A 21395-nucleotide genomic window follows, 5' to 3' on the forward strand; every position below is an offset into this window, starting at 1 on the left:
TTCTGTTAATTTACCTCAATCGAATTTCCATGAGGAGACCTTTGGATTTGCCTTAGGACACTGAGGGGGCTCGACCCTGCAACCTCTGAGCAACAATCCTGTCCTCGCCCATGTTCTACCTTTGTCTGTGACCTTTTGGGGGCAAGGATCTAATCTGACCCACCACAATTGCGCTCCACTTGAATGCAACATTAAATGAACTCACGAAGAGCCAGGGGAAAGCACCTGCCCCACTCAAAGTTGGCTACAAGCATCACTTCCTGTACCGCCCGGCGAGGGTCCCCGGAAGTGAGCCCGGGACCGCTTAATCGTCACCTGCACAAACGGAAATACCCGAGCCCAGCCGGAAAAGCCCGAACCCCAAACCCCATCGCTGAGCAACGAGGGCTGCGGAGCTGCGCAGGCGCACAGCGCAGGCCCGGCAAGAAGAGCCGAAGCGGGCAGGCGGCGGAAACATCCGAAGCCGTGAGGCGCCAGAGGCCGTTTCCAATCTCTGCGCCAAAGCCTCTGCTACCGCGGAAGCCGAGCCTCCACCGGTACACGGCTACCACCACCGTGGCTGCCGCTTTCTCGTTCCACCCCGAGCCTCAACCCTTTGCAGAGGGAGCGAGTGAGCTCTGACCCGCGGGGACCAGGAAGCCCGGCATCTGCAGCCTTAGCTGGGCCTCGGAAGACCTGAGCGGGCGAGGGGGAGGAGGGAGCGGCCGGGAGAAGGTGGGGCGGGGCCGATCGGGCCCGAGAATAGCCGAATCTGCCCGAACGCCGCCGAGCGAGACCGAGGCGCTGGGCCAGGCCAGAGCCGGACTACGGGAGCCGAGGCGGGCCGCGCGGTGGGCGCGGAGCAGCGCGGCAGGCCGGGCGGGCGGCGGCAGCAGCGGAGGAGGCCGCGGCAGCGGGTCCAAGGAGCGGAAGAGGCGCGGACGGCAGCGGGGGGCCGGGTGGCCGGGGTCCCGGGCCCCGCAGCGGCGGCGGCAGCGGCGGCGGCGGCAGGATGATCAAGCTGTTCTCGCTGAAGCAGCAGAAGAAGGAGGAGGAGTCGGCCGGCGGCACCAAGGGCAGCAGCAAGAAGGCGTCGGCGGCGCAGCTGCGAATCCAGAAGGGTATTGGTCGGGGGATGGGGGTTGGGGCCGGGGGGGAGGGGGTCGGAGGACAGGGCCCAGGGGAGGACAGTGAGGGAGTCAGGAATGGGGAAATGTGGTCACCGAGGGTCAGGGATGGTGGGCCGCGGATGTGGCGTGTCGGAGGTCAGAACTTGAGGACTGTAATGCCGAAAGCGGGGTTAGGGTAAGGCGGCCACTAGGGAGGGTCACATAAGAGACCCGGTAGCGGGGGCTTGGGGTATTCTGAAGGCCTGACGTCTGGTATTAGGGCCCTTGAATCTGAGTATAAGGTGGGGGTGCGGGGGCTCGAGAGTCTGGAGGTCAGACCAGAACTTGGCTTTGGGGTGAAGCTCCAGAGGGATAGCGAGCACCGAGAATTGGGGAAATGAGTAAGAGACAGTTTAGTATATGATGCTGGGATCGCTGGGAATCTGAGTCAGAAAAGGGCCCCAGACTCATGGGTTTGGGGGTTAGACAGCAGTTTGGAGTTTGTGGAGCTGGAAGGGATAGTGGGTGTCAGAGGCTGAAGAGGGGAAATTTAGGCTATCATGCTGGGAATCTCAAGAGTCACAAGGAGTGGGAAGGTGAGCACTTGAAAGTGTGAGGGTCAGACGGGAACCTGGGTTTGAGATGAGGAGGAGGAGTGTTTTGATACAGAGGGGACGATTTAGGGTATGGTGAGTCAAGGTCGTTGAGTTTGGATGGATGAATAAACACTGTGAAGAGTGGAAGTCATGACTGGGGAGCCTGGGGTTAGGATGTTCAGAGGCTGTTAGATGCCAGGACTTTTAGAATGGGGGCCACATGAGAGTGGAGTCACTTGGGGAACTGAGTTTGGGGGTATTTAGGGCTGTGAATTTAGTAGAATTAGTGTTCACCTTGGCCCAGGTGGTGGGACAATTAAAGATGCATGTTTTCCGTGTGCTGTGTATCCAGAAGAGCCCAGCTAGAGACTGGAACAGAGAAAGCAGAGAATACAGAATGGGTTAGAGGTGAGGTGTGGAAACATAGCGCAAGACAGAGTCCATAGAGTCTGTGATGAATCCATCAGGACTTTCTGACACCTGTGCAGAGCTCCCTCCTTTCTCTCATGAGCCTCTTCCTCCCTCTCTGGCCTCTTTCTCTGCTGCCCAAATGCAGACATAAACGAGCTGAACCTGCCCAAAACCTGTGACATCAGCTTCTCAGACCCGGACGACCTCCTCAACTTCAAGCTGGTTATCTGTCCTGATGAGGTAAGTGTGGCCCAACTTGTACTGGCCAGACTCCCAAGAACAGAGCAAGAGAAGGGATACTTTGGCTCTGCAGGATGGGGCCCTACCACCTTCTCTCTTCCCTCCCAGGGCTTCTACAAGAGTGGGAAGTTTGTGTTCAGTTTTAAGGTGAGTCCCAAATGGGCAGAGGTAGCTCCATGGACTGAGGAGGCAGCATCTGAGGCCCTGTCAGGCACCTACCCACCTCCTTTTTCTTTTCCTGGAGCCAGGTGGGCCAGGGTTACCCACATGATCCCCCCAAGGTGAAGTGTGAGACAATGGTTTATCACCCCAATATTGACCTCGAGGGCAATGTCTGCCTCAACATCCTCAGGTAAGGGCACTGGCCCTCCACTTCCTTCCCCAGCCCTACCTGCCAGTCCCCCTTATAGCTAACTGCATCACTCTCCATCCCTTCTCTCCCCCTTATGGCCTGCATCCCTCTGTCCTGTTATCTCCAAGTCATCTTCCTAATGGCCCAACCCGACTTTTTTCCATGGCCTGTCCTGCTCCCTGCCTCGCTAGTTTCTCAAATCCTCACTCCTGCATGCCCTGACCCTGACCTATTCAGTACCACCAGAGCCTGTAGTGGCCTCCCACTCACCAGCCTGACCCTGATGCTCTCTGCCCACAGAGAGGACTGGAAGCCAGTCCTTACGATAAACTCCATAATTTATGGCCTGCAGTATCTCTTCTTGGTGAGTAGGAGTGGGCATTTGGGACTTGGGGAGGTTGGCTTTCTTCCTCTCTGGCCTGTTGACCCCCACTTGTACTGGTCACAGGAGCCCAACCCTGAAGACCCACTGAACAAGGAGGCTGCGGAAGTCCTGCAGAACAACCGGCGGCTGTTTGAACAGAATGTGCAGCGCTCCATGAGAGGTGGCTACATCGGCTCCACCTATTTCGAGCGCTGCCTGAAATAGGGTTGGCATATACCTGCCCCCGCCAGGGCCACCAGCCCAGGCATTCCCTGCAAATATTTATTGGGGAGCCACGGGGTGGGGGGGTGGGGGCAACCGGTGGGGGGAATCCTCTGCCTTGGCCTTGCCTCCCCTCTCTGCTACCTGCCCCTAGTTATTTTTTTTTAACCATCACGTGATTATGGTCGGCGCTGTCTCCCCCCCGACCTGCTCAGCGATGGGAAATGAATTGGCTTGTCTAGCCCCCCGCTGGGTGCTTTCCAGCCCCCCACTCTGGGCTGTGGGGTGGGTGGGCAAGGGGCCTGGGTAACTGGGCCCAGGCAACCCACCTCTCCACCACCGGAGGTCCCACCAGGCTATTAAAGGGGAATGTTACTGCATGGCCTCTGCCTCTTCCTTCTGTGGGATGGGAGGGTCAGGTAAGGTCCTTCAGGGGTCTGAAGGGGGTGAGGGCAGTGGAAAGTGGATGGTCGCAGGTGGGGTGGCATTTGGTCACCCTACAAACACTGCTGGTACCTGGGATGGCCTTGGGTTGGGTGGGATGACGCTTGCTCTGGGGTGAGGAGGGCAGGCCTCTAATCTGTGGCTTCCTGGCACCTGTCAGCGCGTAGCATCTCCAGCTTTGCCCCTTTTTGCCATGTGCGACACGGAGGGGGCTCCTGTTTGGCGCTGTCCGAGGCCTCAGGCAGAAGTCAGGGTTGCACGGATGAACTGTGCCCTAGGCGGTGGCACGGGGGCCCTCCAGAATGTCTAGACTGAAGGCACCCAGAGATGCACTTCTCGGCTGCGGACGCGACCCGCGCCCTAGCTCGGTTCACTAGGGCGGGACTCCGACCCAGGGAACGCCCTCGAACCTTTGGCAAAGACACGGGAACTGGTGCGCAGGCGCTTGGGCGCAGGCCTATCTTAGTGCGCGTGCGCGCCAGCTACTTCCCAGCATTCCGGGTGTGGGTGGGGCCTGTGACGTCAAGTCGTTTAATCCGGAAACGGCGGCGGCGAAGACGACAGAACCGAGAGGCCTTCGTTAGTGGGTACGCCAGGGATCTGAGCAAGTGGCGCGTGACCCGGAAGCGGAAGCAACTCCCTGTGCCTGCTCCGGTGAGTGGCTCCTGCTGGGCCTCAGGTCCCGGGTGGGTGGCGGTGTACGAAGGTTTCTCTAGGCTTAGGTATCCAGGGTCAGGCTCCTCCCTGGGACCCAGTCCTCATCATCTGGGCCCCCCACACACACACCGCCTTGCCCTCGTTGCGACGGGGCCCCCGACGTTCCAGACCCAGCCCTCGGTGTACAGGGTGCCAGTGCCTCCGACTGCCCTCCGGAGTTTCCTCAGCAGTCGGGGACCCCAATCCTGGTGCCATTGTCCACCCTCAGAGCCCCCAGATCCACCTTGTTCGGGGCTTTCACCCATCCTGCCCTCTTTTTGTGCTCAGGGTCTGTCTTATCCCGGCATACCCATTCACCCATTTCCAGTCTCAGGGCCACACCCCTGGGTCTGAAAGGGGAGCCCAAACTTCCACACCCTGAAATTGCTGGGAAAGGTGAAGGGGCTTGGGGTGGCATAATGGATAATTTCTTTTCTGACTGTCCCTGAGGGGTATTCTAAAGCTCCTATCTCTGAGGCTTTGTTCACACCTCCTGTCCTCACTCCAGTCTCCCTATGTGAGCCTGTTCTGCCTCTTGCCCTCCTTCTGGGCACAACACCCTATAGCTGCCCCTCACATCTGTCCCAGGCCTGCCAGCGGGCTCCAGCCACCATGGACCTGTTGTTTGGGCGCCGGAAGACACCAGAGGAGCTACTGCGGCAGAACCAGCGGGCCCTGAACCGCGCCATGCGGGAGCTGGACCGGGAGAGGCAGAAACTAGAGACCCAGGAGAAGAAAATCATTGCGGATATCAAAAAGATGGCCAAGCAGGGCCAGATGGTAAGTGCCAATGATCAGGGGCAAAGTGCCAGCTCTCAACCAGATACTGTTGTGATGACAGTGGACGAGACAGGACACCAGAAAACAAGTCCTTTGAGGAATGCTGAGTAAAGGATGAAGAGGGCTCCCTTAGTTTGGGGATCTGGAAGTCTTATCTATGGAAGTGCTGTCAGCCAAAGTGTGAACAATCTTCAGATCTGGCAAGGGAGTGCATCCAGCAGACATTGGAGAGCCTTAGCAAACTGGGGGCCAGACTGCTCAGAATTAGCTCTATGAAGGGTTGGAGCACAAGAGTAATATTTGGCCAAAAGAAAGGAAGTCATCTAGTAGGGAGAGCACTAAGAAGGGAGCAGAGCCTTTAAGGGGTGACTTTCTGAGCAGCTGTAAAGCGTCAGGAAGATGTTTAGTCTTAGTTTTGTAGTACTTGGGAATCAAACTTAGAGGTGTTTTGAGACCGGTTCTTGCTAACTTGCTGAGGCTAACCTCAAAACTTGGGATCCTTCAGCTTTGACCTTCCAAGTCAATGGGATTACAGATGTGCACCACTGTGTTTGGCTTGGTATATTTCAGGACACAGCCTTCGCTGTAGGCTTTAAGTGAAAGAGGCAAAAGAGTTTTTGATGTTTTGTTGTGCACTGGGAATTAAACCCAGGGTCACTTTGATCACTGAGCTACTACATCCCCAGTCCTTTGAGACAGGGTCTTGTTGAATTGCTGCAGTTGGCCTCAAACTTGCAATCCTACTGCCTCAGCCTCCTTAGTGCTGGGATTGCAGTTGTGCACCACTACAATTGGCTATGCAGGTTATTTTTGCCCCTCACAGAGGCACTCTGTGAGGGCTCCATCCCCCGCAATGAGGCAGATTCTTTGTGTAGAGTGAATTAAAGGAAGTCTGGGCCTGCCTTCCAACATTTAGGGATCAGGAAGACCTTACATGATAAAAGGGTAAGCTGGGCATGGTAGTGCATGCCTATAATCCCCAGCAGCTCAAGAGGCTGAGGCAAGTGGATCATGAGTTCAAAGCCAGCCTCAGCAAAAGTGAGCACTCCGCAATTCAGACCCTATCTCTAAATAAAATGCAAAAAAGGACTAGAGATGTGGCTCCATACCCGAGTGCCCCCCTCCCAGTTCAATCCCCGATATCTACCCCCTGCTTTAAGAAAAAAAAAAATCTTCCAAAAAAAAAAATTAAAGAGGGCTAGGGATGTACCTCAGTGATAAAGGCCCCCAGGTTTAAATCCCTGGTTAAAAAAGTGACCCTTCGGGGCCGGGGAAGTGGCTCAAGCGGTAGCGCACTCGCCTGCCATGCATGCAGCCCAGGTTCGATCCTCAGCACCACATACAAAGATGTTGTCCGCCAAAAACTAAAAAATATTAAAAATTCTCTAAAAAAAAAAAAGAAAATCTCACAATGATAAATTAAAATCTTAAAAAAAAATGACCCTTCTATTAGCCAGATAAAGATCTTTGGAGACCCCAATATTAAAACATAATTTCATGACCTCATCTTTGATACTTCCCTATTCCGCAGGATGCTGTGCGCATCATGGCAAAAGACTTGGTGCGTACCAGGCGCTATGTACGCAAGTTTGTGTTGATGCGCGCCAATATCCAGGCTGTGTCCCTCAAGATACAGACACTGAAGTCCAACAACTCAATGGCACAAGCCATGAAGGGTGTTACCAAGGCCATGGGCACCATGAACAGACAGGTATTTCTTTCCCAATTTCTCTTTCCACCCCACCCTACCCCCACTGACCCTACTGACCCAAGTCACCCTACCTACTTCCAGCTGAAATTGCCCCAGATCCAGAAGATCATGATGGAATTTGAGCGGCAGGCAGAGATCATGGACATGAAGGAGGAGATGATGAATGATGCCATTGATGATGCCATGGGGGACGAGGAGGATGAAGAGGAGAGGTGTGGGGAACTGGGTGGTTAAGGTGGGGATGTTTTCCTGATCCTCAACCTGTGCATAGTTCTCAACAAATTCCTCCTCTTCCCTAGTGATGCTGTTGTGTCCCAGGTCCTGGATGAGCTGGGACTAAGCCTGACGGATGAACTGTCAAGTGAGTGCTGCAAACTCTCAAGATTTCCCACCCACAGCCCTTGGCCATTCTCCCTACTCTAACCCTAACTTTTCCCCTTTTCAGATCTCCCCTCGACTGGAGGCTCACTGAGCGTGGCTGCTGGTGGGAAGAAGGCAGAGGCCACAGCTTCAGCCCTGGCTGATGCAGACGCAGATCTGGAAGAGAGACTCAAGAACCTAAGAAGAGACTGATGACCCCACTGCCAAGGGGGATGTCCGAAACAGACACCCAGGGTCTTTACCATGCCCTCTGTAATAAAATTGGACACTTAATCCCAAACCTGTGTGAGTAGCCTCACATGGGGTTAGGCCTTATGTCCTTGGGACCCAAATTCCATACTGGTTGGGGTTTGGCACTAGGTTGGACAAGCAGCTGACCTGGCATACTCAAGAGATTTGGGGGCCCTGCTATCTCTGACCCAATGGCAAACTCCCTAAACAGTTTTTAACACCCAACAAGGTTTGACCTGGAAGTGGCTTGATGAGAACTTAAAGACAGTCCTAGCCAACTACACAGTGGGCTCCACTGGAATGCACCCAAAGAGTAGCTTGAGAGTCATAGGACAGACTAGAAATCTCAACACACCAGGTTGGCTATGGAACCCCAATTTGACAATGGCTATAAGCTCAAAAGTACTCATTAGTAAGCTGCCCCGGGGCCTGCAGCCCTTATTAGACACTAGTGTATATCCACCACCCTGTACATATGACCTCTTCCTCCAATGCCAAGAAAAGCCTGAGGGATGTTCTTCGCCACACCCAATTCAGGCCCTCTGAAAAAAAGGGCCCTGGGAGCCAAGTGCTTGATGGAAGTAAGGAGTATACGCAGGCAGAAACGAAGCCCCAGGACTATAGCCCCCAACCAGCCAAGGCCTGAGGAACTGGTGAAGTTTTTATTAAATCCATAGAAGTAAAAACCATTTTTGTGAGGGACTGGGGATGGGGCCACCAAGGAGTAGGAGTTAGGCCACCAGGGTTGGGATAGGGATGGGGTAACAGGACAGATCAGAGCTGGGCTGGCCAGGCCATAAGGGCCCCAGCTTCAGGGGCCATCACCAGGGCCTCCAGACAGCTCCTGGGAACTTAGGCCAGCACTGGGCAGGCTCAGCGGCGGGGGCTCCACCAGCACAGCAGAAAACTTGGTGTCACCGAAGGCCTCATTCATGCGCGTCTCGAAGAAGCGCTGCAGGCCGATGATGGACTGCACATCCGCCTTGTCCTGGGACAGGCAAGGGTGCACAATGGGTGGGTAGTCCCTGGCTTCCTCCTCCCACTTCCCCCACACCCATGCCCTCATTCTACCAGGCTCACCTCTGTCAACTTGTTGAACTGCTTGAACATGCGGCCCACATCCTGGGCAAACTCTTGGGGGGAGCTGTAAGGGGGTGACAATTTCTCCTGGAGGCGAGCACGAATCAAGGTCAGGTCCAGGGTGCCACCAGGTTGCTCCTACAGGCAAGAGACAACATACACTTCTGACCTTTGACAGTGGAAATCCAGCATACTCCACCTCTACTCTTAGACCCTAGGAATCAACATACCAGAGAGAAAGTAGAATCGGTAGCCAGCTGGTGCAGGGGGCGGCAGGGTTCATGGCAGAATAGTGCCAGGAGAACACGCTCACATTTCTACAATAGATGTCAGAGCTATAATACAGAACATAGATCAAACCCACTATGCCAACCATATCTCAGCAGCTCAGCCCTTACCCTCTGGTTGGCTGGTGAGAGCTTAGCAACCACGCCAGTGTTGTCGGCACCATCCAGGCTAAGGCTGCCATCCTCCTCCTTCAGGTCAGGGAGCACATGGCAGAGGGAGCAACTCCACTCCTCCCTGGGGTGAAAAAGAGGAGGGAATGCACAGGAACCTGCCCAGTTATCATGCCTTACCCAGACCCCACCCAGCCTCATACACACCCTGGCACATCCTGCAAGGCAGGCAGGTGGCAGTCCAGATGGAAGCAAAACTCGCACTGGTTGCACATGACCAAGTCACCTGGCTTCTGGCATACACGGCAAATGGTGGCACTGTCATCCAGGGTACCTGGGCCACCAGCTGGGGCTGAAGTACCCTCTGGAGCCACCACCTCTAGGCCTGAGCTGGTGCTGCCACTAGGTGAGGCCAAGCGGGGACCTTCAGTGCCAGAGCCCTCAGCCAGAGCCATCAGCACAGGCTTGGTCTCAGGGCCCTCAGTGGCAGCAGGAGGGGCTCCAATAGCAGCCTCCGTCTCTTCCTCCTACAAGGCAGTGAAAGGTGTTCAAGAGAGAAGCCAGCCAGACCCCGGTGACCAAATGCCACCTTCCAGTGGTCCCTTGGGACAAGCTCACCTTAACAATAGCCATGCCAGGCAGGGGCGGTGCACCAGGGGCTCCCGGAGGCATGCTCCCTGGCTGACCAGCAGCCGCTGCAGCAGCACCACGTTCAATAACTATGAGGTTGTAGTCCTCAGTGGTGCTGCCTGGAAAGACCTTGAAGACAGGTGGCTGGCTATCAGCTGTAAGGTCCAGGTCCAGGCGTTCGAGGCTCACCCGTGGCACCTTCCGCATGAGGCCGCTCACCTCACCCTCACCTGAGCGGGCTCTGTAAGTAGACCTTGGCTTAAGCATCCACTTGTCCCTATCCCTCACCCCACCCCACTAAGGACGGCCACTCACCGCTTCATGCCTGATACATGTGGTTCTGCACTTGAATAGGGATCATCTATTGAGAACACAAATATGAAGATGACAAAGTGGGGTAGGCACAGGGCATTATCACGTCCTCTCACCCTGCCCCCAGAAAGACGCACTCACCTGACCCAAAGCCATAACCTTCCTGTACCTCCATTGGCTGCAAACAGAGCAGAGCAAGAGAACCTCAGTCTCAATTCGACCCTATGCCCTGCCTCTCCCTGGGTCCTCTCCCCTGCTCACCTGGCCGCTACCAGAGCCTTGCTTGCTCAGAGGCCCTGGAGCTCTTGGAGGAGCCATGGGCGCAGGGCCCGTGGAATTGCTACCAGGACGCTCAGCCACAATCTTGCCTGAAGAAAAGAAAAAGCTAAGTAGGTACAGTCTCTAGGGTGGCACCAAAGTAGAACAAGGGCAAAAACTGGAACCCACCAAATGCCTCGGCACTCTTGGTCCAGGCGTTGAGGTCCCACTGAAACTTCATCTCACCGTGTGGCTCCACGGGATCCACAATCATCTTGAGGGCTCGGTGCAACTGAAAATAGATCTGGTGGGACAAGTAAGTGGGACATTAACACTGGACAACAAATAGAACCCCAGAGTGCAGAGGTCCACCCAACCGTAGCCCACCACCACACACCAGCTTCTTAGAAAGCAGCAGAGCTGTGTTGTTGTCACTTTCCAAAGCCCAAGAGGCAAAGCGCAGGATATGCTCCTGATGCTTCTGGATCTTGGTCATGGTCCAGTGCTGCCTCTCCAGACGCTCCTGCTGCCCTTCAGTCACTTTCTGTGGATAAAAGGGAACAAGGTCAGCAAGGAAAGCAGTGGGTACCCAGGTACTCCTCCACCTGCACAAGGTTTACCTGGGCATCATTGACCAGCACTCGGCCACGCTTGTTAAGCTCCTTCATGATCTGCAGGATGGCCATCTTGACATCCACCTGCACACGCTTCTGCACATCAGATACCTGGCGGATCCTGGAGGACAAGGTAGGTCAAGCTAGGAAGTGTCTTACCCAGGGTTCCCCACACCTCTCACATCCACACTTACGAGCTGCGAACCTCCTTGGTGCTCTTCTGCAATGTGGCATGTTTGTCCCCAAGGCGCTTCACCAATGAAGCCAGGAGCTTGCGCTGGTTCCTCACTGCATCCTCCAGAAACTGGTACCTGAGAGCAAAGAAGGTTTACCTGAATGCTGAGCCCAAGAAGAAGTGGCATCCACCCACCCGCTGTGCTCTGGGACTCACTGGTGATCCTTGTGGGCGTTGAGCTGGCAGTCCCGGCAGGTGAGGGTATCACAGCTCTCACAGAACAGCACAAGGGGTTCATGCTTATGCACATTGCAATACACAGTACGTTCACCATCCCGAGACTTGGCCGGCCCTGAGAAGTTAAGAACCATGAGGCTGGACCCTACTCTTGGCCAATTCTAACTGGGCCAGTAGACAGGGCTTGGGATATTTCCTGTCTATTCTATTGAGAAAGCCTAGATGGCACATGGCAGTGGCTGCTCCTTGCTCCCCAAACAATCTCCCCCAGCTTGCTCAAGAAAAAACTCCATTTCTATTAGCTTCCATGAGTAACAATGAAAGATTAACGATGACAGCCTGTCAGGGCTGGGGTTGTGGCTCAGTGGTAGAGTGCTTGCCTGGTATGTGAGTCACTGGGTTCAATTCTCAGCACATTAAAATAAACATAAAATATATATGTATTAAAAATAAAGGCTGAGATTGTGACTCAGAGGTAGAGCTCATGCCTGGCATGCATGGGGCACTAGATTCGATCCTCAGCACCACGTAAATAAAGGTATACTGTCCATCTACAACTCAAAATTAAATATTTATTTTTTTAAGTATTTATTTGCAAACAAATAAGTGGCTGGGGCTGGGGCTCAGGGGTAGCGCACTTGCCTGGCATGTGTGGGGCACTGGGTTCATTCTCAGTACCACAAATTAACAAGTAAAAAAAAAAAAAAAAAAGAAAGACAGCTTATCAATAGAGAATTCACTACTCTCTCTACTTGAAACTTATCCGGGTGATTGTTCAGTGTTCTGCCCACCTACAAACCATCTTCCAATTGGCTACCTTTCTCCTCTTCATTGTTGTCTTCCCTCTTCCCTAACAAAAAGAATTCCTTACAAATGAAAGACCCTTAGGATACCCAGCTGAGACTTCTCAAAGTAGGAGACAAAATGTTACAATGGGACTCTCAGAATGTTACAGGTTCACTCTCTGGGGCAGGGTCCTGGTGTTAAGAGTAATACCACTAAAAACCAACAAGCCAATAACTCCCACACCAGTCTCCCCATTAGAAAATCAGGCACATCAGTCTCTTTCCTGCTCAACACTAATCAAGCCCTAACTATACTGATCAGGCCTGAATTATGTAGCACGTAACAGAGATCAATCAGACCTAGGCTTCTATGCAGCCCACCTCCTTCAACACTGGCCAAGAACCTGAAAGCTGGGACCTCTGCAGATCCCTGCCCATTCCTCCCAGTTCAGCTTCTCAGGACCCACAGCTCTCAAACTCCACTATCACACAAACCCCTTTCCAACCCAAACCCACATACTCAGAAAAACCTACAAATACATAACTAAGCTTTAGGTAGGATACGTCAGCCTCAACAGCTGACATATTCTAGTACTCACCATCAATGATGGTCCAGAAACCCCACTTTCCCCACTGCAAGTCTAAAGCCAAGTGCCAGAGATCCCAAAACCCAGTAAGCACCTCATATCTTGTTTTTTATGTAACTGCATATGTTCAGCCCTTCACCAACCTGGGCCCTCTATGACAGGGTGCTTCCAAGAAGACCTTCTTGAATCCTCAGTACCCCTGTAGCTGAGGGACCCTATGCCTCCCCTACCCCATGGCCTTTTTTTTCCTTCCACCTAGGCCCGCAGAGAGATTGCAAACCAGAGCCTAGGCAGAACTATTTTTGAGTTCTGCCCTCAGGCTTTTTGGAAGGTACCACCCTAGAACCCACCTCCAGATGAAAACCAGCACCATAAGCAACTAAAGACATACACAGGGCAGCTCCAGCTACAACCCCACCACATACCAGTAGAGCGCACAGTGTGGTCCTTAGTGTACTTCACCCGCTGGTGAGCCTCCACACATGTCTCACATAGTGGCTCAGAGCACTCCACACAATAGCTGGTGGCTGGAGCATTATCCTCACAGCTAGTGCAGCACTGTCAGGGAAAAGACAGGATCACAAAAAGCAGGACAACCTGACAGATCCGGGTTTACCTCCCAGGAAATACATCGCGAGAATATGGTGGGTCTGTTCCTCAAGCTAGGCAACCCACCAGGGCTGTGATGTTACCTAGAAAGTAACAACTGGAGCTGGTACTAGGTTCCTCTAAAGCAGAACGCACCTGGTTCGCATCTTGGGCATCGGAGGAAGCCTTGCTGCCACTATCCCGCATGAAGTAATTCTCCACGATGTCTTTGGAGAAGCATTGTTGCTTGCACACCGGACAGTCCACCACTGTGAAAGGCAGAGGGGCAGGGATTTGAGAACGACGCTCCCTTGCACCTAGGCTGAACCCCCATTCTCCAGCGGAAGCGACCCTCCACTCCCCGAGCCAGATTTCCTCCAACTTCAGTCAGACGCCCATCTCAGGCCCCACTGTCACCACCAAGGCCCACCACCCGCTCAGGCCAAACCCGGTCGCGGCCCCTGTGCGCTCGCACAGGCGCAGTCCGGGGTCTCGGCGGCGCGTCCGGATCAGGGGTTGCGGGGAGGGGGAGGGGCGCCCCGCCACCCGGTACTCACCGGCGCCGTCGCCCGCTGCGCCGCCATCCCCCGAGCTATTGGGAGCGGCAGGCGCTGCGGGCCCGAGGCAGGCACTACAGGCCGAGTGCAGGCAGGGGAGCAGTCGCGGCTCCCTCTCCGGCCGCAGGCGCTCCCGGCACACGCCGCAGTGCTCCAGCAGCTCCAGAGCTTCGCCACCGCCCCCCGCAGGCGAGGACGCAGAGGCCGAGGCCGAGGCCGAGGCCGCGGCCGAAGAGGCGGAGGAGCGCTTCTCGCCGCCCGCCGAGCCTTCGCCGGGGCCAGGACTGCCTGAGGCAGCCGAGGCCGCGGCCGCTGAGGCCGCCGCCGCCGCCGAGGCCGCCATTCACACGCCGCCGGGGGCGCCCAGGGGGGAGGAGGGGCGCGGGGCCCGCCGCGCAGGCGCAGACCCACTCGCCGCCAACGGCTGGGCCGCCGCCGACGCCGCGAGGCCGAGCGCCGCCACGCGTCTCTTGGGGTTGCCGCTGGCCGCGTGCGGGGCGCTGCTGAGGCAGGGCCGGCTGCTGCCTGATCACCTCGCAACGGCGCCCCCCAAGCCTCCTCCTCAGCTACCGCCGAGACACGCGCCACAAGCTCCGCGTACAGCCGCCTGACCGCGCGCCCGCTCGCAGAAAGAGCCGCGGTTTGGGGGCGGGACAGAAATAACTGGCGCCGACGCCGACGCGCACGCGCGGTGAGCGCCGAACGCCCGGGGGCGGGGCTCAAGCCGGGCGCCGGGGGCAAGCCCGCGAGTACGCACGCGCCCGCGCGGGGTCGGCCCACCACGGCCAACCCCACTTCGGCACGACCTGGAAGGGGGCGTGGTTTCTTTGACGTCACCGCCGCAACTGAAATCGCGAGCAGGGCGTCTGCACTGTTCACGGAGCGTGATTTCTGCCTAGCTCCACGTCCCCACCGAACGCGCCGTGGTAGGCTGCGTTCTCGAGCTTGGGCATTGCATACCTCCACTCAGTCCCCGCCCTTCGGTTGGGGGTGAGACGTCTGCCGCTACGTCCCCATGGCTTCTGGAGAGGGGGCGGGCCCAACGTGCAGTGGGTGTGGCGCAGGTGGAGGGGCGTTTGGCTGGGTTCTGCCTCGAGGTGGAGGCAATTGTAACCTCAGTATCGTTGAATTTTGGAAACCTGGAAATCCACTAAGTGAGAAGCAGGCCAGTTCGTAAAGTTCTGCCCAAACCCCAAAGACTCCTTGTGTTTTAGCCTGCCCTATGTCTTTTTTTCCCATGTGGGAGGGCCGGGTGCGGTGATTCCTGCCTGTAATCCCAGCGGCTCTGGAGGCTGAGGCCGGAGGATCCTGAGTTAAAAGCCACCCTCAGCAATTTAGGGAGGCCCTAAGCAACTCATTGAGACCCTATTTCTAAATAAAATGCAAAAAGGGCTGGGGATGTGACTCGGGTTAAGCGCCCCTGGGTACATTCCCCAGTACCAAAAAAATAATGTAGAGAAGCAGGTTCTGTGTCGAGATTATTTTCTTGAGAGAAAAAAGGGTCTGGAGGAGAGCAGTCCCACAGAGGGGAGCAGGATCTGGCGGGGAAGATTCCGGGTCAAGGCGCGAGCTTGCGACTAAAGCTATCTGGGGAGCAGCGGGTCCCGAGGAAAGGGGACCCTGCAGGAACTCGGCAGGAAGAAACGCCATGGTCTGCGGCTTTCTGCAGAGCGCTGGAGACAAGGTCTCCGGGGCTGGCCGCCAGGCCAACGTGGCCTTTATCGCGGCGAAGCTGGGGACCGCGGGCCTGTCCCCGCCCCTGCCTTTGTTCTGGCTCTGCTGGGCCGCTCAGTGCCCTCCCCAGTGCTGCCCCGCCGCCACGACCCGGCCTGGACCCTGGCTGGCGACTTGGACAGTCGCAGAGCGGCGCACGAGCGTCCTCCAGCCACTTGGGCGGCTGAGGCAGGAGCATCCAAAGTTCCAGGCCAGCCTGAGCAACCCAGAGAGATCCTGTAGCAAAAAAAAAAAAAAAAGTGGAAGATGGTAGTGGCTAGCCCTGGAGCTGCCCCCAAACATCTGCACAGGAAGAACAGTTCAGGCAAAAACAAACGCAAAGATTCGGAGGCCGACTAGGATAAGCAACTGGTAAAGTGAAAAGCAGTGAAGTGAGGGGTCTGTAGGAGTTGCCCAGAGAGGTGACTGTACATCCAGCAGGTCCTAGAGAGAGGTCGGGTCCCCGGCACCCTGTGTCGGCTGTCCCTTTACAGGCCTTCCTCTCTGAACCCCCCATTCCCATCTCCTAGGTCCCCAGTGTGAGGCACCCACACAAGCTGGTGACAGGCAGTGTCAATAGCAGGCCTTGGAACATCCCCTCACCACCAGGCACCAGGCTGCTATCTCTGTATTATCCAGATGAGGAAAATGAAGCTTTGGAAAGTGCTAGGACAGCACTGGGGGAAGGGAGAGCAGGCAGTCCCAGGAAGAGACCAGGGATTGGCCAAACAGGGCCAGGGCAAGACCTTTACTCAAGTCTTCTCTGAGAAAAGCTGGGCAGCCAGAGGTCCAGAGGTATACGACAGGTCAGGAGTTTGCCTTGGCTCTTTCCCCAGGGAACCAAGCCCTTGCCCTCTGTACTCCTTGCTCACCCTCTAAAAAGACTCACTCCTTGGTCCACCAGGAATAATCTGGCCTTGCAGACAGGGCTTCGAGGGGGGAAAACAATGTGCAGGGGCTGCTCAGACTGCATCCAAACCAGCTGATGACTGCCCACCACCCCAGTTGGAGACCTGGCCACAGATAGCCACCTCACCTCTCTTCCTTCCCTAAACTCCACACCTGTGTCTGGTTCTCCCTTCTACCCTTAGGCATCACCCCAAACCCATGCTAAGGAGGTCTTGTGGCTGCATCACTGAATGTGTCTCTGTCTTTTACAGGAACACTCATCATTGGATTTCAGGCCTATCTGGATAAACCAAAATGATCTAATCTTGGTATGTTGAATTTTATCTGCAGAGACCCTTTCTAAAGTTTATATTACAGGTGTATCTTCTTGCGGGGTACATATTCAACTCACTATGCCCCTATCTTGTGCTTATTTGTGTCCCCAAAAAGATATTTTGAAGTACCTGTGAATATGAAGTTATTTAGAAATAGGGCCTTTGCAGATTTAATAAAGTAACGATGAGGTCATACTGAAGTAGGCTAATTTTTTTTTTTTTTTTGTACCTGGAATTGAACCCAGGGGCACTTAAGCACTGAGCCACATCCCCAGCCCAGCCCCAGCCCTTTTTATATTTTATTTAGAGATAGGGTCTCACTGTGTTGCAGAGGCTGGCTTTGAATTTGTGATCCTCCTACCTCAGCCTCCCAAGTCTCTTGGGTCACCAGCATGTGCCACTGAATCCAATTGGAATAGAGTAAATCTTAATCTAATATGACTGGTGCCTTTAGAAGAAGATCTGTGTACACAGGGAAAACACTTGTAAAAAGATAGAAGCAGAATCCTGGGCATGTAATCCTAGCTACTTGGGAGAATGAGACAGGAGGGTGGCAAGTTCAAGGCTAGCCTCAGCAATTTAGTGAAAGCCTGGGTCAAAATAAAAAGGACTGGGGATGTAGCTCAATCAAACCCCCCATGGGTTCAATCCTCAGTACAAAGATAGCAATAACAGTAAAGGGCTGGGGATGTGGCTCAGTGGCAGAGCACCCCTGGGTTCACTCTCCAGTATCTAGTACTGAAAAGGGGAATAGACAGAGATTGGAATTATGTGTCTGAAGGCAAAGAAATGTTGGCCAAGAGTATTCAGAAACCATCAGACAGGCATGGGACACAGTCTCCCCCCATAAATTCCCAAAGAAACCAACACTACCAAAAACTATCATTCAGATTTCTGGCCTGTGGAACTCTGAGAGAATAAATTTTTGTTGTTTTTAAAAACGCAGTTTGTAGTATTTTGTTTGGGGAACCCTAGGAAACTCACAGCCTCTCCTCTCAGTCACTGACACTCACTATTCAACTTTCTATCTCTATGGATTTACCTATTCTAGAGATTCCCCTATGAATATTTTTTTCTTTTCATTTTTAAAAAATTCATTGCTGTTATTGCTGTTCCCCCACCTCTTTTTTTTTTTTCCATTTGTTTTCTTTTTGGTGTTGGTGTTGTTTTCATACTGGGGATTGAACCTCTGAGCTATACTCAGCCACTGAATCACATCCCCAGCCTTATTTTGTATTTTATTTAGAGACAGGGTCTCACGGAATTACTTAGTGCCTCACTTTTGCTGAGGCTAACTGAACTCATGATCCTCCTGCCTCAGCCTCCTGAGCTGCAGGGATTACAGGCATGCACCACCATGCCCAGCTTGTACTTTTTAAAAAATATATATTTTTTTAGTTGTCAGTGGACCTTTATTTTTCTTTAATATTTTTAGTTGTTTAGGGCACTCACCACTGAGCCACAGCCCCAGTCCCCCACCTATACTTTATATGCCATTTTCTCTCCTTAATTGCCCATACTGTCCCTACTGCCTCCTTTTCCTCATCCTTTCAATCCTCTAGCAGGATTGATGCATGGAAACCTCTGAATGGCCATGGCTTAGACTACCCCCTGCTACCTAACAGGGAGGTCCATCACAGGCCTTCCTGGTGGACTCATTGCCCAGTGAAGACTCCAGGCAGCCGCTCTCCACCTGTGCTCCCTGTGATACTGTGACGTACAGCCTTACACAGACAGGATACCCTTGCTGGCATCTCTCTGGGCTTATACCTAGAAAGGAAATTGTATATGTCGATTTGATTAGGCCAAGGTGGTCCCCAAGTATTTAGTCAAATACTATTCTAGATGTTTTTGGTTTGGGGTGTTTTTGTTTGGTATTTTTTGTTTGTGCTATTTTGGTTTTGTTTGTGGTGCTGGGGATTGAACCCAGAGCTATAGAGTACTTTTATTTTTTGAGACAGCTTCTTGTTGCCAAATGCTCCATCCTTGTTCCTGATGCCAATCCAATAACAAGGACATGGTTTTGAGTAAAAGGAAAATGGTTTATTGCTTTGCTAGCAAAGGAGAAATGTGTGTGTGTGTTAAAGAGGTGACTCAGAGTTCTCAGTCTAGAGTTGTTAATTCACTTGTTAATTTGGGAGGTATTCATTTCTGTGATCTTCCTGTACCATCCCCAAAGTCTGTATTACTTTGTTCCTGTGGTGGGTGTGTGTGCTCAAGGACAGATAATTCTGCCTAGGTTGGGAAAGAAAGGTAATTTTCCCGGAGGTTAGGGAGTGGGGAGTAATTAGGGAGGAGCAGGGACAGAGGAAAAGAAAGAAATGTGTCCACTTTAAAAGTAAGTGGGGGGGGGGGGGGGCTGGGGTTGTGGCTCAGTCTTAGAGCTAGCTTGGGGGGGGCTGGGGGCTGGGGTTGTGGCTCAGTCTTAGAGCTAGCTTGGGGGGGCTGGGGTTGTGGCTCAGTCTTAGAGCTAGCTTGGGGGGGGGCTGGGGTTGTGGCTCAGTCTTAGAGCTAGCTTGGGGGGGCTGGGGTTGTGGCTCAGTCTTAGAGCTAGCTTGGGGGGGGCTGGGGGCTGGGGTTGTGGCTCAATCTTAGAGCTAGCTTGGGGGGGCTGGGGTTGTGGCTCAGTCTTAGAGCTAGCTTGGGGGGGGCTGGGGTTGTGGCTCAGTCTTAGAGCTAGCTTGGGGGGGCTGGGGTTGTGGCTCAATCTTAGAGCTAGCTTGAGGGGGCTGGGGTTGTGGCTCAGTCTTAGAGCTAGCTTGGGGGGGGCTGGGGTTGTGGCTCAGTCTTAGAGCTAGCTTGGGGGGGCTGGGGGCTGGGGTTGTGGCTCAGTCTTAGAGCTAGCTTGGGGGGGCTGGGGTTGTGGCTCAGTCTTAGAGCTAGCTTGGGGGGGCTGGGGTTGTGGCTCAGTCTTAGAGCTAGCTTGGGGGGGGCTGGGGTTGTGGCTCAGTCTTAGAGCTAGCTTGGGGGGGGCTGGGGTTGTGGCTCAGTCTTAGAGCTAGCTTGGGGGGGCTGGGGGCTGGGGTTGTGGCTCAGTCTTAGAGCTAGCTTGGGGGGCCTGGGGTTGTGGCTCAGTCTTAGAGCTAGCTGGGGGGGGGGGGGGGGCTGGGGTTGTGGCTCAGTTTTAGAGCCAGCTTGCCTAGCACCTGTGAGGCCCTAGGTTCGATTCTCTGCACCACATATAAATAAAATAAATATATTTTGTGTAACTACAACTAAATAATAAATATTTTTTTAAAAAATAGGTTTTTTTAAACCTATTTATCCCCAGCAGGGCTGGGGATATATAGCTCAGTTGATACAGTGCTTGCCTTGTATGCCCAAGTCCCTGGGTTAAATCCCCAGCACTACTAAATAAGTAAATAAACAGATTGCAATTTTAAAGCATAAAGTAGACCACTGTTATTGCTTTGGTAGCAAAGGAGAAACACAGTTGAAGCTGCCCTGGAACTTGTGATCCTCCCATACAGGTATGTGCCACCAAGCCCAGCTCACTTTAAAGTCTACATCTAGTCTGAAGCTAGAGGATCACAAGTTCAAAGTCAGTCTCAGCAGTTCAGCCAGTCCCTAAGTAATTTAGTGAGATCTGTCTCAAAATAAAAAATAAGAAGAGCTGGAGATATGGTTCAGGGGTTAATCCCTCCCTAGGTTCAATTCCTGGTACCAAAATAAATAAATAAAATATACACTGGTAGCACATGGTGGAGCATACCACGTAATCCCAGCAACTCGGGTTGGGGCAGGAGGATCACAAATTTAAGGCCGGGGCAGGAGGATCACAAATTTAAGGCCAGCCTCAACAATTTAGTGAGGTCATAAGCAACTTAGCAAGACCCTGTCTCAAAATAAAAATTAAAAAGAGCTGGAAATGTGGCTCAGTGGTTAAGTGTCCCTGACTTCTGTGGAAGGAAGGAAGGAGGGAGGGAGGGAGGGAGGGAGGGCTGGGATGTAGCTCAGTGGTTAAGCACCCATGGATTCAATTCTGAGTACCAAAAATAAAAAAAATAAATACATTCACAATATCTTGCAACCACCAATTCTATCCAGTTTTACAATATTTTCATCATCCCAAAGAGAAACTCCAGGGGCTAGGGTGGAGAGCACTTGCCTAGCACAAAGGGTTTGATCCTCAGCACCACATAAAAATAAATAAATAAAATAAAGGTATATTGTGTCCATGTACAACTTAAAAAAAAAAAAAAGTGGGGGGAAATTCCATACCTGTCAGCAATTACTCCCCATTCTGCTCTCATTAACCCCTGGCAAATACTACTGTGCTTTCTGTCTCTGTTGGACTTTGGGGTGGAGAGTGTTGTTTTCTGGTTCTTTGGGTTCTTTTTGGAAGAGTTAATTTTGTTTCTAGGTTTGTTTTGTTTTGTTTTGTTTGTAGTATCAGGGATGGACCCAGGGCCTATGCTAAGCAAACTGTATCATTGAACTGTATCTCCAACCGGGGTCTATGGACTTTTTTCTTTCTTTTATTTATTTATTTTTTTCTTCCTACTGTAGGTAGATGGTTTAACCTTGAGCAGGTGATTAGGGGTAGGGGATGGACATATATGTATGTTGTACTGCGTTTTACAGGCAGTACAACATACATATATATCAAAGAGAGTTCATAAGTCACAGGACTGGGAATCACAGGGAACTTTATCACAAAAGGCAAACATCTGGAAAATGGAAATTGGTGAGCCAAACCTCGCCCAGTAATAGTTAATTATA

At 53.2% G+C, this 21395-nt stretch overlaps 3 protein-coding genes across 5 annotated transcripts; 2 read left to right on the forward strand and 1 right to left on the reverse strand.

The window, feature by feature from the left end:
• The first annotated feature begins 404 nt into the window (after window positions 1–404).
• On the forward strand, window positions 405–3653 carry Ube2m (ubiquitin conjugating enzyme E2 M). Its single transcript, XM_027921197.2, has 6 exons — window positions 405–1100; window positions 2241–2335; window positions 2444–2482; window positions 2584–2687; window positions 2988–3051; window positions 3136–3653. The coding sequence occupies exons 1-6, from the start codon at window positions 992–994 to the stop codon at window positions 3274–3276; spliced, it is 552 nt and encodes a 183-aa protein (XP_027776998.1). The 5' UTR covers window positions 405–991; the 3' UTR covers window positions 3277–3653.
• A 290-nt stretch (window positions 3654–3943) lies between these two features.
• On the forward strand, window positions 3944–7565 carry Chmp2a (charged multivesicular body protein 2A). 3 transcript variants are annotated; one of them, XM_027921190.3, is made up of 6 exons: window positions 3944–4371; window positions 5002–5193; window positions 6725–6904; window positions 6986–7116; window positions 7204–7265; window positions 7350–7565. In XM_027921190.3, the coding sequence occupies exons 1-6, from the start codon at window positions 4045–4047 to the stop codon at window positions 7475–7477; spliced, it is 1020 nt and encodes a 339-aa protein (XP_027776991.1). In that variant the 5' UTR covers window positions 3944–4044; the 3' UTR covers window positions 7478–7565. The 3 variants fall into 3 exon arrangements, with proteins under 3 accessions (XP_027776991.1, XP_027776993.1, XP_071460954.1); XM_027921192.2 differs by lacking the exon at window positions 3944–4371 and adding an exon at window positions 4379–4439; XM_071604853.1 differs by lacking the exon at window positions 3944–4371 and adding an exon at window positions 4380–4403.
• Window positions 7566–8164: 599 nt separating this feature from the next.
• On the reverse strand, window positions 8165–14095 carry Trim28 (tripartite motif containing 28). The gene is made up of 17 exons (XM_027921104.2): window positions 13738–14095; window positions 13337–13449; window positions 13018–13150; window positions 11200–11335; window positions 11003–11119; window positions 10815–10929; window positions 10592–10738; window positions 10384–10498; window positions 10198–10304; window positions 10078–10114; window positions 9940–9985; window positions 9613–9865; window positions 9202–9521; window positions 8995–9118; window positions 8827–8913; window positions 8597–8734; window positions 8165–8504 (listed from the first exon to the last, which is right to left on the reverse strand). Exons 1-17 carry the CDS (start codon window positions 14078–14080, stop codon window positions 8328–8330), a joined length of 2508 nt encoding a protein of 835 aa, XP_027776905.2. The 5' UTR covers window positions 14081–14095; the 3' UTR covers window positions 8165–8327.
• Window positions 14096–21395: the final 7300 nt, after the last annotated feature.

This window comes from Marmota flaviventris, chromosome 18 (assembly GCF_047511675.1).
Source record: "Marmota flaviventris isolate mMarFla1 chromosome 18, mMarFla1.hap1, whole genome shotgun sequence".
Classification (NCBI taxonomy): domain Eukaryota; kingdom Metazoa; phylum Chordata; class Mammalia; order Rodentia; family Sciuridae; genus Marmota; species Marmota flaviventris.

Bases quoted from the DNA above. Each gene is read 5' to 3' on its own strand.
- Ube2m (XM_027921197.2), top strand. From the start codon at position 992: ATGATCAAGCTGTTCTCGCTGAAGCAGCAGAAGAAGGAGGAGGAGTCG. The intron at 2,688-2,987 runs GTAAGGGCACTG...CTCTGCCCACAG, and splicing joins GTCTGCCTCAACATCCTCAG to AGAGGACTGGAAGCCAGTCC. The intron at 3,052-3,135 runs GTGAGTAGGAGT...TACTGGTCACAG, and splicing joins GCCTGCAGTATCTCTTCTTG to GAGCCCAACCCTGAAGACCC.
- Chmp2a (XM_027921190.3), top strand. From the start codon at position 4,045: ATGCACTTCTCGGCTGCGGACGCGACCCGCGCCCTAGCTCGGTTCACT. The intron at 5,194-6,724 runs GTAAGTGCCAAT...CCTATTCCGCAG, and splicing joins TGGCCAAGCAGGGCCAGATG to GATGCTGTGCGCATCATGGC. The intron at 7,266-7,349 runs GTGAGTGCTGCA...TCCCCTTTTCAG, and splicing joins CCTGACGGATGAACTGTCAA to ATCTCCCCTCGACTGGAGGC.
- Trim28 (XM_027921104.2), bottom strand. From the start codon at position 14,080: ATGGCGGCCTCGGCGGCGGCGGCGGCCTCAGCGGCCGCGGCCTCGGCT. The intron at 11,120-11,199 runs GTGAGTCCCAGA...CTTTGCTCTCAG, and splicing joins AACGCCCACAAGGATCACCA to GTACCAGTTTCTGGAGGATG. The intron at 10,305-10,383 runs GTGGGTTCCAGT...TCTTTTCTTCAG, and splicing joins CAAGAGTGCCGAGGCATTTG to GCAAGATTGTGGCTGAGCGT.